Source organism: Anabrus simplex, chromosome 2 (assembly GCF_040414725.1).
Source record: "Anabrus simplex isolate iqAnaSimp1 chromosome 2, ASM4041472v1, whole genome shotgun sequence".
NCBI classification, from domain to species: Eukaryota; Metazoa; Arthropoda; class Insecta; order Orthoptera; family Tettigoniidae; genus Anabrus; species Anabrus simplex.
In genome coordinates this window covers 1,133,180,688-1,133,204,483 of record NC_090266.1, presented here as the reverse complement: position 1 = coordinate 1,133,204,483, position 23,796 = coordinate 1,133,180,688, and the positions used below count along the sequence as shown (strand labels likewise).

Sequence of the window (23,796 nt, the reverse complement as noted above, 5' to 3'; positions counted from 1 at the left end):
ATCAAAGTAACAAGAAGGATGGTAGTATGGGTCAAGTTTAAATCTATTAAAAACCCATTTATGGCATAAAAACGCCACTCCAATCTGCGTGGGGTCCATGTTTATATTCCACATACATAGCAATGCAAAGATTTGCTCCAAAGAGATAAAACAACAGTCTCGCCGAAAGAATGATCTTCCGTGCTCATGACCGAGGGAGCTGCCTTCTCTGGTACAATCATGGAAACACTTAACTCAATTGAAGTGAGACAAATACAAGCTCTTTGCAATATGGGAAACATCATTTTTATGAACATGCCATTTTATCATGGCTAACACCTGAGACCAAGCAACAATCATACCAGTGGCGGCATCCCTCTTCGCCAAAGCAACGGAAATTCAAGCAAACACACTCTGCCGGAAAAAGTTATGACAACTGTGTTTTGGGATCAAAAAGGGGTATTGTTGGTCGACTTTATGCCCTCTGGTACCACAATTAATGCTGACAAGTACTGTGAGACCCTGAAAAAACTCAGACGGGCAATTCAGAACTCTAGAAGAGGAATGTTGACCAAGGGCGTAAACATTCTCCATAACAACGCTCGCCCGCACGTCGTCTGCAAGCTGTTGCTCTCCTGCAACAGTTTCAGTGGAACATCATCACCCGTCCACCCTATAGTCCTGACTTGGTGCCCAGTGACTATCACTTGTTCCCTAAGTTGAAAGAACATTTGGCTGGAAAGCGATTCAGCATTGACGACGAGGTGAAAGACCATGGCGGCCAGCTAGTATGACATAGGCACACAAAAACTGTCACAGCATCTACAAAAATGCATCGACCGAAATGGTGATTATGTAGAAAAATAGCTAAATGTTCAAGCTGTAAAATGATGTAAACCACTGTAGAAATAAACAGGTCTATGTATTTATAAAAAAAAAATAGGAGACCTTATTTTTGGGTTTACCTTCGTACATAACAGCCAAAGTCAAATTGTGGCTTATCCAACGCTTCATACCTTGCTTTTTGTCAAAATATGAGCAGAAACTAGCATGTTGTTCAATATAACTTTAAAACCTAAAATCCTGTTCACATGTTCTGGGACTAAAATTTGACATAGTATCTGAGCTACAAGTTAGCAACTTTTTAATTTTTTAAATCTGGGATTTGCCTTGGTTAGAAACTGGCAATAATACCAGTCAGCCATTATGTCTGATGGATCACGAGAGGCATATATGTTCTCAAGATAGTATTTGTTTCAGAAGTTAACCTAAGCTTCTCAACCCAGGGTGCTATTTCTTACCATGCATCTTCCCAATTTACTTCAACAAGCTAGGTCAACTCATTCCACAATACTTAGTAATCATAACTATAGTTATTTCAATACATCTTTCATTATATTTACCTTATATCCATAGTTGATTTGAGCAGTATGTTTGTGTGTCAGAGGGATTTCAACCAAAACTAGACCAGTCAAATCAGTGACCTGGTGATACATTTCATACTTATATTCTGAATTCAGAACAGCAGTTTTATTTGGCCAGAAGACTTCAACAAAACGTTGGTAATACAAGCTGAAAGGTAAAAATAAGAAAGAATACAGCACTGAATACTATTCAATTTAAAATAAAAACAGTTCTCACAAAATTTCAATGAGTAAAACCTTAAAAATAATAATTGGTTACAGAGTAGAAACTTGTATTTTCTGCTTTAAAAATATACAATGTGTTTCATGAATAATAGTAAATATATATATATATATATTACAAATTGTTTTACATCACGCCAACACAGATAGGTCTTATGGCGACGATAGGATAGGAAAGGCCTAGGAGTGGGAAGGAAGCGTCCGTGACCTTCATTAAGGTACAGCCCCAGCATTTGCCTGGTATGAAAATGGGAAACCACGGAAAAACATCTTCAGGGCTGCCGACAGTTGGGCTCAAACCTACTATCATCCAGATGCAAGCTCACAGCTGCCCGCCCCTAAGCGCACGGCCAACTCGCCCGTTAGTAAATATTCCAGGAGGCAGCAGAATGGACTCTTTCAAGTAAATAAAAGGTCATATAAGCATGTGTACAAAGTGTGTGACATTACAGCTGTTTATATGGTACACATAAGAACAACCTTACAAAAATAATTAGCACACAAATTATTTACTTATTGATGCACAAACCTACTGAATTATATTTCTATCTTTGGGGACGGATAAAAAGTGAAGCCAACAGAAAAAGTAAACACAAGAGACGAATTGGTTTATTGCAATATGCATAATTTACCCTCATAAAAGAACGCCAAGACCTCCAATGAGCTACATGTACTACTGTCAAGAGAGCTGAAAATTGCATGAAGTCCGTGGCAGAATTTTTGAAAATTTACTGTGAACTGTACTGAAGGATGTCGGTTTGAGCACTGATAAGTCACCTCTGTTGAACTGTTGCACGTTGTTATGTAGGATTTTTGCATCAATACATCATATGGTTTGAACTGTTGCACATTATGTAGAGTTTTTGCATCAATGAATACAACAAGTCATACCATGCTGAGTAGCTCAGGTGGTAGAGTGCTGGCCTTCTGAGCCCAATTTGGCAGGTTCGATCCTGGCTCAGTTTGGTGTATCTAAAGATGCCCAAATACGTCATCCTCGTGTCGGTAGATTTACAGGCACATAAAACAACTTCTGTGCGACATAGTTCTGGCACCTCAGCATCTCCAAAATTCAAACAAATGTAGTTAGTGGAATGTAAAACCAGTAACATTATGAATCCAGTACGTCATTTGCACATTTTAAATAATTTTTGTAAGGTTGTTTTTATATGTACCACACAAACAGCAGTAATGTCACACATTGCACACATGTTTTTGTACTTGAAACAGTCCATACAGCTGCCACCCAAATTATTTACTAGTTCTCTTGATACATCCTGTTTAACGGGCGAGTTGGCTGTGTGGTAGGGGTGTGCAGCTGTGAGCTTGCATCCAGGAGATAGTGGGTTCGAACCCCACTATCGGCAGCTCTGAAGATGGTTTTCTGTGGTTTCCCATTTTCCTTTCCACTCCCAGGACTTTCCTATCCCATCGTCGCCATAAGACCTATCTGTGTTAGTGTGACTTAAAGCAAATTTTAAAAATATCCCGGTTACAATTTATATTTTAAGACAGGAAGCAAAACTGTGTTGGGTGTGTGCTGAGAAACATTTATAATGTGAATAACAGATCACTATAGCCAATGTATTTAAACAGAAGATTTCATAAATTTTTTTTTTTTTTTTTTGCTAGAGGCTTTATGAATATTATAACACAGTAGAGATTTCCACCTATTCAATACTAAGATGTATTTACAATATTTACATTGAATAGGTGGAAACCTCTACTGTGTTATAATTCATATGTCATTCTCAGTTCAATATGGACCAACAATATGAAATTCATAACCCTTGATAGTGGCTTTATGTCGTACCGACACAGATAGGTCTTATGGCGAGGTTGGGATAGGAAAGGGCGAGGAGTTGGAAGGAAGCAGCCGTGGACTGGTGTGAAAATGGGAAACCACGGAAAACCATCTTCAGAGCTGCCGACAGTGGGATTCAAATCCACTTTCTCCAGGATGCAAGCTCACAGCAGCGCGCCCCTAACCGCACGGACAACTTGCCCGGTGATTTCACCATTTACAGCAGAACACATCCTTCATCTTACATGGCACAAGGTACAGGCATTTTTCATTTCAGAAACCCCACATATCCTGAGAAGTGACTTTTGAGAAAAACAAACAAACAACTGTCTGCACACCATCAGATGGTTAATAATGAACAGATTCATTTCTTCACACTTTGCTCTGTCTTGCAAATGCAGTTGCTTGGAACATATCCTTTTGGTATCTCCTAGTTCCCCTGACTGCTCCTGAAGTATTTCAAACTGTGGATGATGAACGTAATCAATGTTATAAAGTACTGCTACCACTCAAATTTTATTATACACTTACGTTCATAAAAACCAGAACACCTTGAAAGACTAGAGATAGCAAGTTCATATTCACAGGACATGTGCATTAGCATGTTTTGAAGAAATTATTAGCATTTGAACCATGTAGGACATCAGGTTCAAGGTCCACATCGATATCTTGGCGCACCACCAGTAACTGGTAAAATGTGCCTGCGGCTCTCGTTGTCGCTATAAACCGAAGGTAATGGATCAGTGTGACTTGAGCAGATGTGCAGGATGCCCCACAGACATGTGCAAGAACTGTATCGCCAAATCAGTGAGTTTGAAAGAGGGCGTATTATTGACATGAGAGAACGTGATGCATCCATCTGGGAAATTGCTGTTTGTGTGGGACGAAGTGTGTCGGCAGTGCAACGGGTGTGTACAGAATTGTTGACAGAAGGTTGTAGAACATGACAAGATGGGTCTGGTCGCACCCCCCAGACCACCCCCTGAGGTGATCGACACCTCAACCGAATGGTATTGCAGGACAGATCTGCATCCTCTTCGGCTCTGGCCCAACAGTGGAACAGTGTAACACATCGTACACTATCAGGAGTGACAGTCCGTCGCCGTTTATTGCGGTCTGCGTTACCGGTGCATCGTCCATTTCTTTGCCTACCTTTGATTAATGTGCATAAACATGCTAGACTGCAATTGTGTATGGAACAACGTCACTGGAGACAGGAATGGCAGCGGAAAGTGTTTCCAGACAAATCCTGGTTCTGTTTGTTCAAAAATTATGGCCACATTTTGGTTCGCTGCTGACAGGGGGAGAGGCATCGCATTGACTGCATTCACACAAGACATACAGCACCAACTCAAGGCCTTATGGTGTGGGATGCTATTTGGTACAGCCACAAATCACAGTTGGTGCATGTCCAGGGCACTGTGACCAATTTGACCTACGTGAATGACAACCTGCGACCCATAGCCATACCCTTTCTGCACGACACCCCAGACGCCATATTTCAGCAGGACCATGCACGACCACATATTGCTGCATGAACACGTGCCTTCTTGTTGTCGTAGGATATCAAACTGTTGCCCTGGCCCGCCCGATCACCTGACTTGTCGCAAATTGAAAATGTGTGGGATATGGTGAAACGACGGGTGCGGCACTGTGACCCAATATCAACCACCAAAGATGAAATGTGGAATCAGGTGAATGCAGCATGGATGGCTATACTACAGGACGCCATTTGCGCCTTATACATGTCGATGCCATCACGTGTGGAACAAGTTATCGGCGCCCATGGAGGACCCAGTGACTAATAGGCAACAGGACACATGCTGAACCTGGGTGACTGAAATGTTAACTGTTTCTGCAGAACATACTAATGAACATGTCCTGTAAATATGAACTTCCTATCTGTAGTCTTTCAAGGTGTTCTGTTTTTATGAACATGAGGGTATTTTTTGCTGTCTGTTTGTTAGCCTGCTTGTATTTTTAACAGTAATCAGTTAATCAGCATAAAACCTAGAAAGTTTCTGCTTTTCTGTGGTCTTGATCCCAATGTACAGTTCCTCTGCAGGCGTAGGGATTGTATAGAAATGAATTATTCTGGTGATCATTCACTCTCTGTGTTCAATGCATAGGACAGTACGATTACATTCCATAGACGTTGGGACACAGTTTCTTCATACACACTTGCGCTGCCTATGCTCTACTTTAACAAAGCTCCAGTTACAGATAATTCACTAAATCTGCTTCCAGAGTATTAGGAAATGCATTATTGGCAGGATGATGGAGGGCATTTCTATACACCATGTACTCTACAAATTTTTGAAAAGTACTTTGTGATAAGCCCTGTTACATAATAAATTATACATTTAACTACTTCAGCCATACACAACCAAGTTCAATTATTTCATCACAGTCCCATGAACGATGACTATTTAAACTGCCCATTTCACTCTTTAGATTATCTATTGGTGACTAGTCTTTACGAGTTCGAAAAACTCTTGTAAAATTGTACAAGCAATATAAAGTTTATCTTCATTCTGCAGCCTCTGACAATTTCCAAATTTTGGTGGCTTTAAAATACTGTACACAGAAAGCATTTTATACAACTGTGAAAATGTGGGCATTGCTGGATGGTCATTCTGGCAGCCAAGTTATCTTATGATTCCAAAAAGCCTTTCTAAAGAATCCTGTTTGAAGTTTGCAGATAACATACATTAAAATTGCAAAATTCAAAGCAAATATTTTGAAAGGACTATAGTTGATTTTAAAGCTACCTTCAAACCCTTTGCTGTGCTATTGGTTAAGAAACTGTCCTAATGAATTGTTTCGAGACACACTTCATTCTCTAAGATAATGTTCTTCCAGCCAATAAATATCATACTATTATATTTTATTTATTTATTTATTTATTTATTATTTATTTAATTTTTTCTCTGGGTACTCCGGTTTTCCCTGTTATTTTTCATTCCATAAACTCTCTCCGATATCATTTAATTTCATCTGTCAGTCATTAATCATTGCCGCAGAGGAGTGTGACAGGCTTCAGCAGCCGGCACAATTCCTATCCTCACTGCTAGATGGGGCTTCATTTGTTCATTCCATCCCTCACATGGTCAAATGACTAGAAACAGGCTGAGGATTTTCATTTTTAGTTATTTAAGCAGACATGTTTTGCCCTGTTTGAAGGCTTTTTGAGTGCATAATCGTTTGTTGCTATTTGTTTTACGTTGCACCGACACAGATAGGTCTTATGGCGACGATGGGATAGGAACGGCCTAGGAATAGGAAGGAAGCGGCCGTGGCCTTAATTAAGGTACACCGGGCGAGTTGGCCGTGCGCGTAGAGGCGCGCGGCTGTGAGCTTGCATCCGGGAGATAGTAGGTTCGAATCCCACTATCGGCAGCCCTGAAAATGGTTTTCCGTGGTTTCCCATTTTCCCACCAGGCAAATGCTGGGGCTGTACCTTAATTAAGGCCACGGCCGCTTCCTTCCAACTCCTAAGCCTTTCCTATCCCATCGTCGCCATAAGATCTATCTGTGTCGGTGCGACGTATAGCCCCTAGCAAAAGAAAAAAATTAAGATACAGCCCCAGCATTTGCCTGGTGTGAAAATGGAAAACCACTGAGAACCATCTTCAGGGCTGCCAACAGTGGGGTTCGAATCCACTATCTCCTGAATACTTGATACTGGCCGCAATTAAGCGACTGCAGCTATCAAGCTCGGTGCATAATCTTTTGATCAACACCTTATAGATTAGCATGTTCAATCATATACTGTATATAAAAACACTGTACATTCTAATGAAAATTATTAAATTAAATAAAACTGAAATTAAAACAAAAATGGAAAACTAACTATGCCATGTCTTATGCCCTTTTGTTTCTTGGTCCAAACTTGCATATCACATATTTACTGTATATACATAAACAGAATACTTCCTATGGTTTTATCCAGATATGTTATGGGGAAGCTAAATAGTGGATGGTATTTTATAGCCACTCAGCAGTGTACTGATGCCTTGACATAATCAATTTTTTCCCTGTTTCTACACATTCCTTAATTACAATTTGGGTGGCAGGTGGAATATTTGAACATTTCAAGTGCTTTGGAAATTGCTTTATTATTTTATTCTGCATGTTTCACTTTTATAGCTTGTAATTCAACTTATAACTTTTGAATTACGTTTTATTTTTGTTTTAAGAATCACTCCTGGCATATAAGAACTTTTTGGAGTTTTGGGATATACTGTAAGTGATTCATCTGATTGGTCTTGATAATCAAAAACATTTTCAGCACTTGTTTCACTGAGATATCTACTATCATGAGTATGTAACATATTTTCAAGTCTTACATATGGGACAAATCAAACCATTTATTGTCTTCTTTCATTAAGAGATCACATTTATTAAGTCTCCACAGACAAACAATTTCTAGAGTTACAAATTCTGCCTGAATGTCATAAAATTTATTCTGTTCTGGTCCACCTGCCCAGAGTTTCTCTGAATTCGGTGAATTGTTTAATTTCACAGTATTGAGATTTCTCGTCAATTTTTTTAAAATATAAATAATTTAATTGAATAATCCCCAAGATAGTTACTGGTAGTTGCTTTGTAATTAATGTCTGACTGTATTTTTGGAACCCAGTTTCAAAGAAAGTTACAAACTTCAAAAAGTCTGTCCATTTCATTTGAAAACTCCAGTCAGTCGATGGGTGTGTCATGAGAATTGCTACCATAAATATATTTTGCAAAATAAAATTCCTCTGCTTGAGAAATGTTAATCTGTACATCCCATTCAGAAGATCTTGATCTGTTTGCTTCAAAAATTTCAGTTTATTGCAGCTTGGTTCCTGTTTTAAGAATGAGAGTTATTTCTGTTTTAGAAAGGTAACTATGGCAACCGGGATATAATGGCGGAACAGCAACTGGCAATAACTTAGCTTAGCTTAGCTCAGCTCAGCTCAGTTCAGCTCAACATTTGCACAACAATGATATTTTCATGTTTAGCTGTCAGTTCTTTAATAATGCAATCCAGGGAAAATGCAAATCACACATATTTTCTTTACTGAAAGAAGCCTATCTTTCATGGGTATCGTTTTTCAGCATTTCAATAACAATTACTCATTTTCAGGAGCTTCATAAATGGAAATCTTTCTTTCCACACCTGCCTCAGACTTGTTTAAACTGTATCTTTTCTTGCAGTTAGGAACAAAGCACTTTCTGCCCATTATTTAAAGAACTCACTTCAATATACACGTGAACAGCATGAAATAATTAAAGTAAACACTACACTCAACAGCAATCCACTCACTACAGAGGGAGTCATTTGGTAGTCCCACAGAATACATTTCCATCTAGCAGATACTGTTGAATTAAGTGATAATATGGAGACAGAGCCTTCCAGACTACTGTATTACCTATCGTGGTCATGCCTCACAGTACAGGAATTCGCCGGGCTGAATGGGTCAGACGGTTGAGGTGCTGGCCTTCTGACCCCAACTTGGCAGTTTTGATCCTGGCTCAGTCCGGCGGTATTTGAAGGTGCTCAAATACGTCAGCCTCGTGTCAGTAGATTTACTGGCACATAAAAGAACTCCTGTGGGACTGAATTCCTGCACCTTGGCATCTCCAAAAACTGTAAAAGTAGTTAGTGGGACATAAAGCCAATAATATTGTTAGTACAGGAATTCACTGTTCACTCAATTTCCACCAAAAATGGACAAATGATGTTTAAGAAATGGAGCATTTGTTTGCGGTCCACTATTGTGTAAGTGATTTCATTTCTAAAAACCATCACATCCTTGAACAAATGTGAAACTTTTATTTTGCTAGTGGCTTTACGTTGCACCGGCACAGATAGGTCTGATGGTGACGATGGGATAGGAAAGGCCTAGGAGTTGGGAGGAAGCAGCCGTGGCCTTAATTAAGGTACAGCTCCAGCATTTGCCTGATGTGAAAATGGGAAATCATGGAAAACCATGTTCAGGGCTGCCGACAGTGGGATTTGAACCCATTATCTCCCAGATGCAAGCTCAAGGCCACACGCCTCTAACCGCATGGCCAACTCGCCCGGTAAATGTGAAACTATGAGTTCAGTTATGACTTAAACAGATTCACCTCACTTGGCCTCTAGAAACCCAAAACCAAATTTCGACAATTTTAAAACTTTTTTTTGTGTTTAACAGGCTTTTAGTGAACACAAACATTATGATAAATCTGCAAAAAAAAACAAAAGTAGGAGGCAAATATTTTAGCCGGGGGAGTATTTGGAGGTTCTGGGGGGCAGATTTAGATGTTAACACTGTTTTGTGTTTAGTTTGATGTTAAAGGGCAAAATAAGACATACCTTTATAAACAATATTTTGGGGGTGTCTAGTTCTTTTTTCAACGTTATCATAAACGATATGTCAGGACTATACCAAGTTATGATATTTACATGCTGCTGCTACCCACATCTTTAAATGGAAAACAGCAACATTATTACAATTAAGTGAAGAATGTATCAAGTTACACTTATTATCTGAGCCAAAAAAAAAAAAAAACACCTGATGTTGCTAGAGGTTAGGAGATGGAAATTTTCAAATTGGTGTTACAGGAGTAGGGGAATATAAAATACCCAAATTAGGTATGGTATAATTACTGTATAAGAAAAAAAAAAGGACAGAAACTTCTGAATTCCTTTCTGAAAGTATTAACTTCATGAAAAAAAAAAAAAAAAAAAAGATTCATATGATATGCTGAGCACTACAGCAGACACTGGTGTCTATTTTGAATGTCCTCTGGCTCAAAACTGATTACGTACGCAGTTGCCTGATTGTATATAGAATTTGACAATGTCCAGCAGTCATAAAGTACCCTTCAGTTATAATTCACGTAATGGGCTTCGATGTCATACTCATATACAATACACATTATACTAATTTTACTCATCATCATCCATTTTGCTTGTCCGGCTACCACCAGGTTGGAATGCTTATGGCACCTGTCCGTCTTCCTCTATCCAACCACTGTTGTTACTCCTTGATTGTAATCCAAATCAGGTTTTTTCTAATTATACTATTCTTGATCATTTTCAGCCACCTAAGTCTGGGTCTCCCTCTTGCCTTTCCTCCTCCTGTCTGGGTGTCCATCACTGCTTCAGCATCCTTCCCTTTTCCATCCTCTTAACATGTACAAATCATTTAAAGTTTAACAATTCCCATTCCATCGTAAAGCTTTTCCACTCCAATTTCCTTCCTGATGTCCTCATTTCTTACTCTGTCCTTTCTTATCTTTTCTATTATAGTTCTTAAAAATTTCATTTCACCGGCCTGGATTTTATTCTCCTGCCTTTTTGTCAGTGTCCAGGTCTCCTCTGCATATGTCAGTACTGGGCAGTAGTATATCTTATACTGTACATCACTTCTGTATACTTTACTGGTACTTCCTTTCTCCACACCAGGTTTCTCACACTTGTAGAATGCATTTCCCTATTGAATCCTTTTAGGATAATCTCCATGTCCAGCCTTACATCCTGCATCAGTTCGCTTCCCAAGTACTTGAAGCTCTCCACAATTTCAATGTTTTGTCCCTTTATTTTTATAATTCCTTTCCCTTCACTAGGGTCTAGGGTTGATCTTCCATTTAGAAAGCCATATTGCTCTTCTTGTAATTGTCCTTCCACCTTTCTCTTCTAGACTACACCATTGTCTTACTATTTTCCAAACTGATTATAATTCCTTTCCCTTCACTAGGGTCTAGGGTTGATCTTCCATTTAGAAAGCCATATTGCTCTTCTTGTAATTGTCCTTCCACGTTTCTCCTCTAGACAACACCATTGTCTTACTATTTTCCAGACTGATTTTCATTCCATAATTTTAAATAATCTCACTGAACATGTTGAGTTGTCCTTGTACTTCCTCTGTGTTTACTCCACACTCCACAATATCATCTGATCCCCCTATTTTAACTTTATATCCAACACAATTTCGTCCATAACCATTATGAATAACAGTGGTGACAACACTCTTCCTTGTCGTAGTCAAGTTTCATTCCAGAAGTGTTCTGTCCTCTCCACGTGTTTGAACACTGCTACAATAATATTTTTGTACATTGCTTGTACATATTCTATAATTTGTTTACCAAATCCTTTCCATTGTATTGCTTTCTATACCTTTGATCTGGGTACGCTATCGTAAGCTTTTTCTAAATTAAGGAATGTCACCACCATATCTCTTCCCTATTTCAATGTTTTTCTATTAACTGCCTCATACTGAAGATGGGGTCTAGGGTTGATTTTCCAATTAGAAAGCCATGTTGCTCTTCTTGTAATTGTCCTTCCACCTTTCTTCTCATTCTTTCTTCTATTGGCCTTTCAAATATTTACTACCTGAGATATAAGTGAGATTCCTTGATAATTATCACTAAGGTTCAGAAGTTATGGGAAAGTCCTATTTCTTTCCTGAGCTCATTATACCCAAAATCTGAAAAATAAATGTGAATAATGAGTCCCTGACCCCTTTTAAAGCAATTTGATGTTGCATTTAAATGCACATTTTGGTGATTTTCATTGTTTGAGTCATATTTAGCTCATTTTAGTGATATAAGGTCATATTTGTTCATATATATATATATATTTTTGCAAGCTGCTTTATGTCGCACTGATACAAATAGGTCTTATGGTGATGATGGGATAGGAAAGAGCTAGGAGTGGGTAGGAAGCATCCGTGGCTTTAATTAAGGTACAGTCCCAACATTTGCCTGGTGTGAAAATGGGAAACCACGGAAAACCAACTTCAGGGCTGCCGACAGTGGGGTTTGAAACCACTATCTCCCGAATACTGGATACTGGCCACACTTAAGTGACTGCAGCTATCAAGCTCAGTATTTGTTTATAATTTCAGCATTTTTATTTAAACAGTAGTGTTGTTAATAAAGAACATGTTATCTGCATTGAGTTTCAAATGCAGGATTCTCAAATAGTGTAATAGATATATTTTTCTTTCTTTTCCCCGAAAAGACACGTAGCAGGTTTAGAAGACCTGATTCCAAGACGGAGCTGCTCTATGGACGCCATTTACCACATCTTTCTGAATAGGTTAGATTGCGACAACACACAAGAGTTCACGGACTGTAATGATAGTGTGTTTCCTCCTAGGGACAGGATGTCAAGCCAGTAGATATATTTAGCTCAGAAGCAATTAGCAAACAATGAAATTCCATGTTATCTCTTGCCCAGTTCATCCTTGAGAGGTCCAGTTACAGCTCTCTTCCTCTTTCACAACCAACAAATTTTAATAGATGGGTCACACTTGTAGTACTGCAGGGAACCCCATCATGCTGCAAGTGAAGTGCAATGATTAAGAAATTATGTGGAAGAGTTTGGTGAAGAGAACTTCAGTACTGTAAAGCGTGGGAAGTTAAGCTAGTGTCAGTAAAGTGATTTAATGATCAACAGCACTGCACTATGGCTAAGCGTATAAGCTGTGCGTATCAAAAGTATTCCAAACAAAGCAGGCAGGCACTTTTGTTTGATATAGAAAAATCTTTGTCTACCAATTTTTTTTTGATTTCTCAAAAGACCTGTGCAAAACGTTGATATCTACCAATATTCTGCTTAATAAAGTGAACAACTAGTACTCCCAAAAATTCTTAAGTAAATACACAACGCAGTCAGTTCTGGACAAGGCAACATTGTGAAGAAGTTATTTGCCCTCCTGTTATGGAGACATACTTTGAAAAATTAGAATTAGTATAAACAACAATAGCATCTGGGTATTCGTTGATGAAAATATGGATGTTTGTGGGAGGTATGTTGTAACTGTTAATAGTTGGCACGCTTCTTGCGGATCATCCGGGTGATGTATATTACTTCATTCTGAGGTTCTAGATGCAGCTAACCATTCCATAATTGCAGTAATTTTTGACAATTCCATGAAGCTTTTGTGAGATGATGAAGTTAAGCGAAAACTAATCTTGTTGTTAGTAACCGATGCTACACCATATATGGTGAAACCACCAAGGGGACTAAAGATACTCTACCCAAAATGGTCCACTTAATGTGTCTTATTCACGGGTTGTGCAGAGTTGCTGAAGAAATACAGCAGAATTTTCCTGATGTTGACTGGTTAATATCAAATGTTAAGAAAATATTTGGGGAAACTCCGCGCTGAGGGTGGCAAAATTCAAAGGTGAAGCGCCTTTGTTTCTTCTTCCTCCTCAGTCAGTACTCACTCAATGGGGAATACAGCTTAATGCAGTGGATTGCTACTGTGAACACTACAAAACTGTGTGAGAAATTGTTTCTGCTTATGACACTAGTGAAGCCGGCCCCGTGGTGTAGGGGTAGTGTACCTACCTCTTACCAGGAGGCCACAGGTTCGATTCCCGGCCAGATCAGGGATTTTTACCTGGACCTGAGGGCTGGTTCGAGGTCCACTCAGCCTACGTGATTAGAATTGAGGAGCTATCTGACGGTGAGATGGCGGCCCCGGTCTAGAAAGCCAAGAATAATGGCTGAGAGGATTCGTTGTGTTGACCATGCGACACCTCGTAATTTGCAGGCCTTCGGGCTGAGCACCGGTCGCTTGGTAGGCCAAGGCCTGTCATGGGCTGTAGTGCCATGAGGTTTTGGTTTGGTTTGCTTTTATGACACTAGTGAGGCATCATCAATAAAAACTGTCAGGAAATTTAGTATATATTACTTCCAATTATAGAAGATCTCTTGAAAACTTTCTGTCACTTAGAATCTGCTGGTTGAGAATTATCTGAAAGTTTGGGAATAGTAAAGGACATGGTATCCAAAGTAGAACAAACAAGAGGTAGAGTGGCAGTTACGGTGAAGGACAAACTCGGTAAGGTATCGAGTGCAAATGAGGGATATGCAACAATGTGCAGCGACCTTAGGAGGAGATTTCTTCTTCTTCTTCTTCTTCTTCTTCTTCTTCTTCTTCTTCTTCGTCGTCGTCGTCTTCTTCTTCTTCTTCTTATTCCAATTCATACAATTTCCTGTGTCACACTTTCACAGATAGGGCGTATAGCTAGGATGGGATAGGAAAGGGATAGGAGTGAGAAGGAAGTGATGTGGCCTTAATTAAGATCTGGTGTACTGGGCGAGTTGGCCGTGCGGTTAGAGGCGCGCGGCTGTGAGCTTGCATCCAGGAGATAGTGGGTTTGAATCGCACTGTCGGCAGCCCTGAAGATGGTTTTCCGTCGTTTCCCATTTTCACACCAGGCAAATATTGGGGCTGCACCTTAATTAAGGCCACGGCCGCTTCCTTCCAACACCTAGGCCTTTCCTATCCCATCGTCGCCGTAAGACCTATTTGTGTCGGTGCAACGTAAAGCCACTAGCAAAAGAAAGACCTGGTGTGAAAATGGGTATCCACAGGCATCCATCTTTGGGGCTGCCGACAGTGGACTTCGAACCCACTATCTCCCAAATGCAAGCTGATAACTAAGAAGAGTTTCATGGCCTAAGCCACATGGCCACTTGCTCGATAGATTTCCTTTCCACAGCCTAAGAATGCACATGATTGTGATGTGCAATGCCGGCAGAGAAGAAGATTAAGAGGTGCCTATGATAATGAACTCAACAAACTTCCCGTTGGGCATTGTCTTTTAACTTATGCTACCACATACCATAAAGCATACTAATGCTGCTCTTTTTTTATTTTTAGGAAAACCAAGCAAGAACTGCACTTCAAGGCTATTACACTGAATGAATGTTGAAAGTTGTAATGTACTGTATCTCTCTGTCAGTTTGTATGATAAAATGTGTCTGGTGTATTACTGCTGATCACGTTTCGGTACTTAAAGCATTTAATGTTAGTAATACTCTAATACTTGCAACCTATCTTTAAAATTCATGCCATATTTTTATTTTTATTTAAGGTCATATTTAGCTAGTTATTAGGGCATATTTGCTTGCATATTTAACGTCTTTAGGTCATAAACTTCCAAACCCTAACTATCACATATCCTCCCGTTCCCTTTTTAAGTACAGGTATTATTACTCCTTTACATCAGTTATTTGGTATCCATTTTTCTCTCTGAATACATCTAAATAGCCTACAAAGCCATTGTAGACCAACAGGTCCTGTTGCAGTCATCATTTCCACACACAGTTCATCAAATCCCACTGCTTCTCCCACTTTCATTCCTTTGACAGCAGTTTCCACCTCTCCATTGTGATTTTACCCTCGGATTCTGTCTCCTCACACTCTACACTTATCATCTTGTCTACACCCTTTCTCACATTCAGGCATTCATCCAAGTAATCATTCCATTTTTTCCGTATCTCCTCTGGTTGCATTAATATCTCTAATATTCCCCACCTCCCACTTTCATCTGCTCTGTGTAGAATCTTTCTTTTCTTTTCCTTCTTACAAGTCTATATCATTCTTTTACTGCTATACACATTCAAATTTGAGAAAATTGGTTTATTATATGTTATACAAATCTCTCTAAGCCTCTGCGGCTCAGGCGGCAGTGCATCGACCTCTCGCCGCTGAGTTCCGTGGTTCAAATCCTTGCCACTCCATGCAAAATTTGTGCTGGACAAAGTGGATACGGGACAGGTTTTTCTCCGGGTACTCCAGTTTTCCCTGTCATCTTTCATTCCAGCAACACTCTTCATTCATTCCATTCCTGACCCGGTCACTGACTGACTGGAAAACAGGTTGTAGGTTTTCTTCTTCTATACAAACCTCTCTCTCTCTCTCTCTCTCTATATATATATATAGATATATAATTCGAATGTGTAACACAAAATTGTGAGAAAACTGCAATACTAATGCCTATATGTTATAGATCAAAAGAAAGGTCTCCATAACAGGATTACTGGACAAATATTATTTCTTTCATAAAGTCCTTTATTTGCATAAAATAGTCATTTACTTGAATAATATGATGCTTAGGTCAATGCAGTTAACTGTATTCATGGTAGATGGCACTGTGAAAGTCGGCTCCACTGATCTTTCTATGCCAGCCTGATAGAGGGCTCTGTGGAAGTTGTCTATGCAGATCTTTCTATGTTAGTCCAAAAGATAGCCCTGTGAAATCAAGTTATTACCAGAATCTAAGTTCTTGCTCCATGTTGGTTCTAATGAGCGATGTATGACAAAATTATAAAATTAGAAGTCATTACAGGAGTTTCCAAGAATAAGGAAATTTATCTGCTTAGGACTGGTTTGGTTTCTACTGACAGTAACATGCCTTTCAAATTCAAAGGGAGGTAGTTCCTGTTATGTCTCGATTTCACAATGACCATTAACACATTGGAGACGCCGCTCGTAGAATCTACGGGTGCGCTATTTCATTGATGTTGACAGAGCTCGGAGAATCTACGGGCATGTTTTCACTGTAGCTGCTATTTCAGCGAACTGTGACTTCACTAGGATACTGTTGAATGCTTCTATAAGCATAAAGTGTACTAGTTATAAGCATAAGTCAGAAGCTCTTCTTTCAAGGCATTGATAACACAGCCACATTCCTACATAACCTGGGGTTGCATCATCGTTGACTCTGAGCTGTGAAATGGACAGGAAAGTACATACGGTACATGCAGACAGGAAGAGTGTGTGTTCGAGAGACAGGCTTGTTTGTGTAATTCTTGTGAATATTTAGCATGTACGATATTTTGACAATGAATCCGTAATGGATGTTGTTATGGAAGACACAAGTTCTGAAAATGCTATGGGCTTTACGTCGCACCGACACAGATAGGTCTTATGATGACAATGGGATAGGAAAGGCCTAGGAGTTGGAAGGAAGCGGCCATGGCCTTCATTAAGGTACAGCCCCAGCATTTGCCTGGTGTGAAAATGAGAAACCATGGAAAACTATCTTCAAAGTTCTGAAAATGAGGATGAGGATAACAATTACACACTAAGTAAACATGATGATTCCGGCGCTTCAGGCAAGTACATATACATAATGAGCTAATTTCAAATTGGAGTGAAGTGTAACATAGTTTTATACCGCTTCCTAAAAATGTGGGAGTTTCCCGTGTACAGATGACAACCTGCAGCAACTCGATGCAACCCCGCCGTCAAACAACAAACATTGGGAAAGCAAATTACTGGTCGTAAACAAGGATACCGGTGCCAATTGACCAATTAGGTTAGAATCTGTATTCGTGTTTTTGAGTAGATGTGTCCACAATATTAAACGGATTTTGAAACATTAACCGAACTGGCGTCCATAACTGCGTCCGATTTTTTTCGTTTGCAAAACTAATTTTTTTCATCTATATATGTAAAGTAACTTGTCCTGACAGATTCATCATCGCCAAGCCAAAACTACTGGACATACAGAAATGAAATTTTGGGGATACATTCATATTAACATGTAGGTGCTCGGTACGAGAGGATTTTTGGATATTCCGTTGCTAAGGGGGTGAAAGGGGGGGGGTGAAATTTTAAAATGAGTGTATCTATATCTCAAAACATTAAAAGTTTACAGATGTAAAAATAGGCATTTAGAATCTTCTTTAAAAATAAGGAAATATGTATTTTTTTGTATTCAGAAAATTCCATTAGGAGGGGTGAAAAGGGTGAAAAAGGGGTTGAATGCCTTTAATCAGGATACCGGTACTCATATCTCAGAAACCGAACATATTACAGACCTGAAAATTTGTACTTTTGATCTCTTTTAAAAATAAAGAAACACGTATTTTTTGTTTTTGGAAAGTCCAATTAATGGGAGGGTGAAAAAGGGGGTGAATTTTTAAAATGAATGCATTTATATCTCAAAATTTTGAAAGTTTACAGATGTAAAAATTGGTATTTAGTATCTTCATTAAAAATAAAGAAACACGTATTTTTTTGTTTTTGGAAAATCCCAATAGGAGGGATGAAAAGGGGTGAAAAATGGGTTGAATGCCTTTAATGAGGATACATATATCTCAGAAACTGAAGATATTACAGACATGAAAATTGGTGTTTGGGATCTCCTTTAAAAATAAAGAAATACGTATTTTTTGTTTTTGGAAAATCCAATTAATGGGGGTGAAAAGGGGGTGAATTTTTAAAATGTCTGTATCTATAACTTAAAACTTTAATAAAAGTCTGCACATGCAAAAATTGATATTTAGAATCTCCCTTAAAAAGGAAGGAACACGTATTTTTTTTGTGTTCTGTAAATCCCAATAGGAGGGGTGTAAAAGAGTGAATAATGGGTTGAATGCCTTTAATGAGGATACATATATCTCAAAAACTGAGGATATTACAGAACTGAAAATTTGTATATGGGATCTTCTTTAAAAATAAAGAAACACATGTTTTTTGTTTTTGGAAAATCCAATTAATGGCGGTTAAACAAGAGTGACAAATTGGGGTGAATTTTTTGAAAGATTATATCTACAGAATACCTGAGAAACGTAAAATGTTACAGACATAAAAAGTGGTATTTGGAATCTCCTGTAAATGTAAAGAAACATAGGTGATTTGTTTTTGGAAACTCCACTTAAGGGGAACTAAAAAGGGAGTGAAATTTTAAAATGAGAATTTGTACAGTATATCTCAAAAAACTTAACATGTTACAGAAGTGAAAAATGGTATTTTCTTATCTCTATTAAAAATCAAGAAACGTGTATTTTTAGTTTTCCGAAATACCACTGGGTGGAAGGGGGGAGGGGGTGTCTGAAAATGGTGTTAAATTATTTTAATTAGGCTACTGATATCTCAAAAATGAAGATGTTACAGACATGAAATTTAGTATTTGGAATCTGCTTAAAAAGTAAAGAAACACGTATTCTCGGAAAATCCATTGAAGTGGGGGGGGGGAGGTGAAAGAATTGAAAAATTAATTGACTTAATTGTATGAGAATACTTTCAAATAATAAAAACTAAAGTTGTTACAGACGTGAAAATTGGTATTTGTATCTCCTCTAAAAACAAAGAAAAACGCGTTTTGGGGGGGAAATCATCTTGGGGGTTTCAGTAAAATGGAGTTGAATTCCTTTCATGAGGACACAGAAATCAAAAACTGAAGAAGTTAGAGTCATGATAATTGGTATTTATAAGATCCTTTACTATTAAAGAAACAAGTTTTTTGCCGGAAAATTCACTTGGTGGGGGGGGGGGGGGGGAAGAGTGTGAAAAGGAGTGAAATAAAGTGAATTATTTTTATGGGGATACTTATATCCCAAAGCTGAAGGTAATAGACGTGAACATTGGTGTTTGGAATCTCCTTTAAACATAGGGAAACATGCCTTCTTTTAATTTTTTGTGGGGGGGGGTAAATAAACTAGACGGCGGAGGGGTGTAAAAGGAGGTGAGTCTAGTTGATTTTACTGATCATAGTGTACTTATAAGGAGCCTCCGTTGCTCAGGTGGCAGCGCGCCGGCCTCTAACAGCTCGGTTCCGTGGTTCAAATCCCGGTCACTTCACGTGACATTCGTGTTGGACAAAACATAGGCGAGACAGATTTTCTCCGCATACTCCAGTTTTTCCTGTCATCATTCATTCCAGCACACTGTCCAATATAATTTCATTTCATTTGTCATTCATTATCCATTGCCCCAGAGGAGTGCGACAGGCTTTGGCAGCCGGCACAATTCCAATTGTCGCCGCTAGATGGGGGCTTTATTCATTCCATTCCTGACCCAGTCGATTGACTGGAAACAGGCTGTAGATTTTCGATGTACTTATTCTGATCATAAACCGATCATTTTTAATCTTTCCTGGGTTCGTTTTCAAGAGCCATCCTTTTCTTCAGAAAACGTTCTTAGATTACAGCAGATTCTCCTGACATATAAATAAAAATGTAAACACCTTTGAAATAAACGATAGGAATGAGATTGACCATCCAATTGTTCACCTCTATAATAAGGTCAATAATACATGGAAGTATGTCATTCGTATCGCAAGAAATCCCGCACACTTGCCTACGCGCGACAATGGTGCTGGTCACAATGTCAACAATGACAATGGCATCAGATGTAATTTACCGCCAAGTAGCGGTCTTGCATCTTGCTATGGGGTCCAGAACATCTATAATAATAATAATAATAATAATAATAATAATAATAATAATAATAATAATAATAATAATAATAATAATATTAATAATAATAATAATAATAATAATAATAATAATAATAATGTTTTGGACTGTCGCCAAATGTGCGCACCACGCTGGAAACGGGTCCTGGACAGGTAATGACTAAGAATGCAGTCCGGCCGCGGGTTCAGTACCGCCAAGGCACCCACGACGAAACCACGCCGGATCTCCTCAAGGATTTGATCCATATTAAAAGTGCTTATAGGGAAAGATGGCAAAGATTTAGGGACCCAACTGACCGGGTGGAATACCTGGACCTAGCCCGAGAAGTACGAAATCGATTCCTGGAAAGAAAGATTGAAAAATGGGAGGAAACTTGCCGTAATCTATTAGAAAACGAGTCAGATCACGAAATTTGGCGGATTCTCTCAGAAAACCAGTCAGATCGCAAATTTCGGCTGATTATATATAAAACAATAAGCATTCAATTATAAATTTCAGTATAATACCGTAGCGAAGTACGGGTATCTTGCTAGTAAATTTATATTTACCGGGCGAGTTGGCCGTGCACGTAGAGGCGCGTGGCTGTGAGCTTGCATCCGGGAGATAGTAGGTTCAAATCCCAGGATCGGCAGCCCTGAAGATGGTTTTCCGTGGTTTCCCATTTTCACACCAGGCAAATGCTGGGGCTGTACCTTAATTAAGGCCACGGCCGCTTCCTTCAAACTCCTAGGCCTTTCCTATCCCATCGTCGCGATAAGACCTATCTGTGTCGGTGCGACGTAAAGCCCATAGCAAAAAAATAAAAATATAAAATTTATATTTAAAAATTGCTGCACTATTATGATAATTATAACTCATTTTTATGTAGAAGAAAGTGTGATCTTTCTAAATATTTCAAAAGTTGTTATAATCATGGCTTACCCTAGCATTGAAAACATTTTAAAAACCATTAAAATCCCTGCAATTTCTGGAGGGTAGCCCATTCAAGTATGGGTGTCTCCAATGTGTTAACAAAGCACAGGGTCCAAGTTTTGACAAAATACGTATTTACTTATCTCGATGAATTTTCATTCATGGTCAGTTATATGTGAGATTCAGTAGAGTTAAAGCTGCAAGGGATGTCAAAATTAAAATAAATAACTACACCATATCAGGGTCAGTTCCCCGAAAAACATACTTTACAATGAAATACTATAATCAGTCAATGAATAGGTCAGCAAATGCAGTCATTTGCAGTGAACTGTACCATACTTTATTAAGGTGATTCATAAGTGTCACAAACATGCACAAGGAGATTATGAGTAACTGTAAAGGTTCAAAAATTCCATATTTATAGTCACAAAGGAAGTGCAAGTTTAAAGGCAAATGAATGGCCTTCTGGAATTTAGTATGTTTTCCGTTACTTTTCTCATGCTTCCTTTATCATCAGTTTGATTTTTAGTCTTTGTGTGCAACTACTGCTGCAACAGGCCACTAGTTATATACTGAGGTACAAGAAAGTTTATTTTTTTCAATTTGCAGCTCGCTTATCATTCACTTTCCCATGGAAATGCAAAGATAAACTGATTTGTATCAGACGAACTAGGCAATGGAGTTAGGATGTGTAAGAACGCAGGAAATGGTGGCTTCATTACTGCTATTAATTCACTTTTATTTTGATGGTTTTGTGTCAACATGCAAACTAAACGGAGAGAGAAGTTCAATACTCTTGTGCAACTTGTATGAACTTATAATCCAGACTTGTAACTTAACACTTGCTTACCTCATGTGCCTCACTGTATTCCTCTCTTCCCTCACTTTCTCATCTTGCACATGTCACAGGTACATGCATGTGATTAGCGCCCACTTACTTTACCACCATGGCCCCAGCAGACACACGTTTCCTGACACACTACAGTAGACACCAGTACCTAACTTACTTTATTTTTGTTTTTGCCAGAGAGCGTATTTTTGGTTCACAGAGGAAAATTTCAAATTTCTGCTTGGCACTCAGTGTGTTAATTCACTTTTACAATTTCAAGTTTGGTTTTATGATTTATGAGCAATGCTAAATCATACTTCTAGGATGATTTTGCTATTATGCCAGCAAATTCAGTCTATCTCCACAGAATATTCTGCTCTTCTAGTCTGTCAGTAATCTCTGACATGGTATGCTATAGAATTTAAAATTGGCAGAAACAAAGTTACCAACCAATATACTGTACTCTCAGCAAGTATTGCTGCTTGATAGCTCCCTTCTTCACATGAGCATACTTTATTGTACATTTACAAAATGTAAGGGTTGGTTAATGCTGATCTAAATTTAAGAAAATACTATGTATTACCTTTCAGTTGCTGTCTTGAAATTAATTCCGGCATATGGTATTCCTTGAAAAGGAGTATTTGATTTGATTGTTCCATTCATATTGTAGATTCCTTTAAAATCAACCTGGGCTCTGGCAATATTTCTGCTAGCAGGATAAAATAAGTCACCCCTGAAAAAACAAAATGTAAGGCAATTATTAATTTACAAAATTATGACACTAGCTAAATCCAGAGCAGAATGATAGTAGTGAAAACTTAGGTGATACAAAATGGAGACAAAATGATGAAATGAACCTTGCCCAGTGGAAATGATTTTCATACATGTTGTTAACAAGGTAACTTCATGTAAATAGTATAAAATGATTCTAATAAATATAGTATACTGACAAGTAAGAACATTATGAGTAGCTGCCCAATATGCTTTTACTTATGAGCCAGCAACCAAAACTGCTCTGACCCACAGACACACAAACTCTACAATGCATTTAAAAGAGCACCCTAAGGGCCTGTACTATGACTGTCAGATAAACAGCCAGATACATAAGCTGCATTTTTGCAAATTAGAAGTTAAATATTTTCTTGCGTACTGCAGAAGTAGTAGATATTTTTATTGTATTGGCAATAAAGTTACTGAAAATGTAATGAAATTTAGCTTGTTCCCTGGCATTTTAGTTTGTTTAGCACTATTCTTCTTAAAAACTGTATTACTAGAGTACTATATTATACTCTTATTAGATTACAATGTGGAAGTTCAAGTCAAGAAATGAAATAGGACTGAAATCTACACATATGAAGACATTTTAAAATTAATTAAATATGTAACGAAACTCAGAAACTGTTGTAGAAAATAAAAAGACTGAAAATGTTACCTGGACGCAAAAGGTAAGATTCAGATTATGTATCTTATCAATCTTATGAAATAATTCCTATCACAAGATATTTCATTTTTTTTGTCTAATACTAATTACAAGGATACACGTTATGGCAAAAGTAAAGAAACTTCATATTTGATCTGTACTGACACAGTATTCAGGAGAATAGTCCATTTCATTTTGTAGTAGAGTTCATATTCATAATCA

General features: G+C 38.4%; 1 protein-coding gene across 1 annotated transcript in view; it reads right to left on the bottom strand.

The window, feature by feature from the left end:
• The window catches only part of Apoltp (Apolipoprotein lipid transfer particle), a 668,275-nt gene that overhangs the window by 316,547 nt on the left and 327,932 nt on the right, over positions 1-23,796 (bottom strand). The window contains exons 42-43 of the mRNA XM_067142082.2: positions 22,738-22,887; positions 1,383-1,551 (exon numbers count right to left, since the gene is read on the bottom strand). Coding sequence (XP_066998183.2) covers positions 1,383-1,551; positions 22,738-22,887 — 319 coding nt within the window. The remainder of the gene's footprint in view (positions 1-1,382; positions 1,552-22,737; positions 22,888-23,796) is intronic.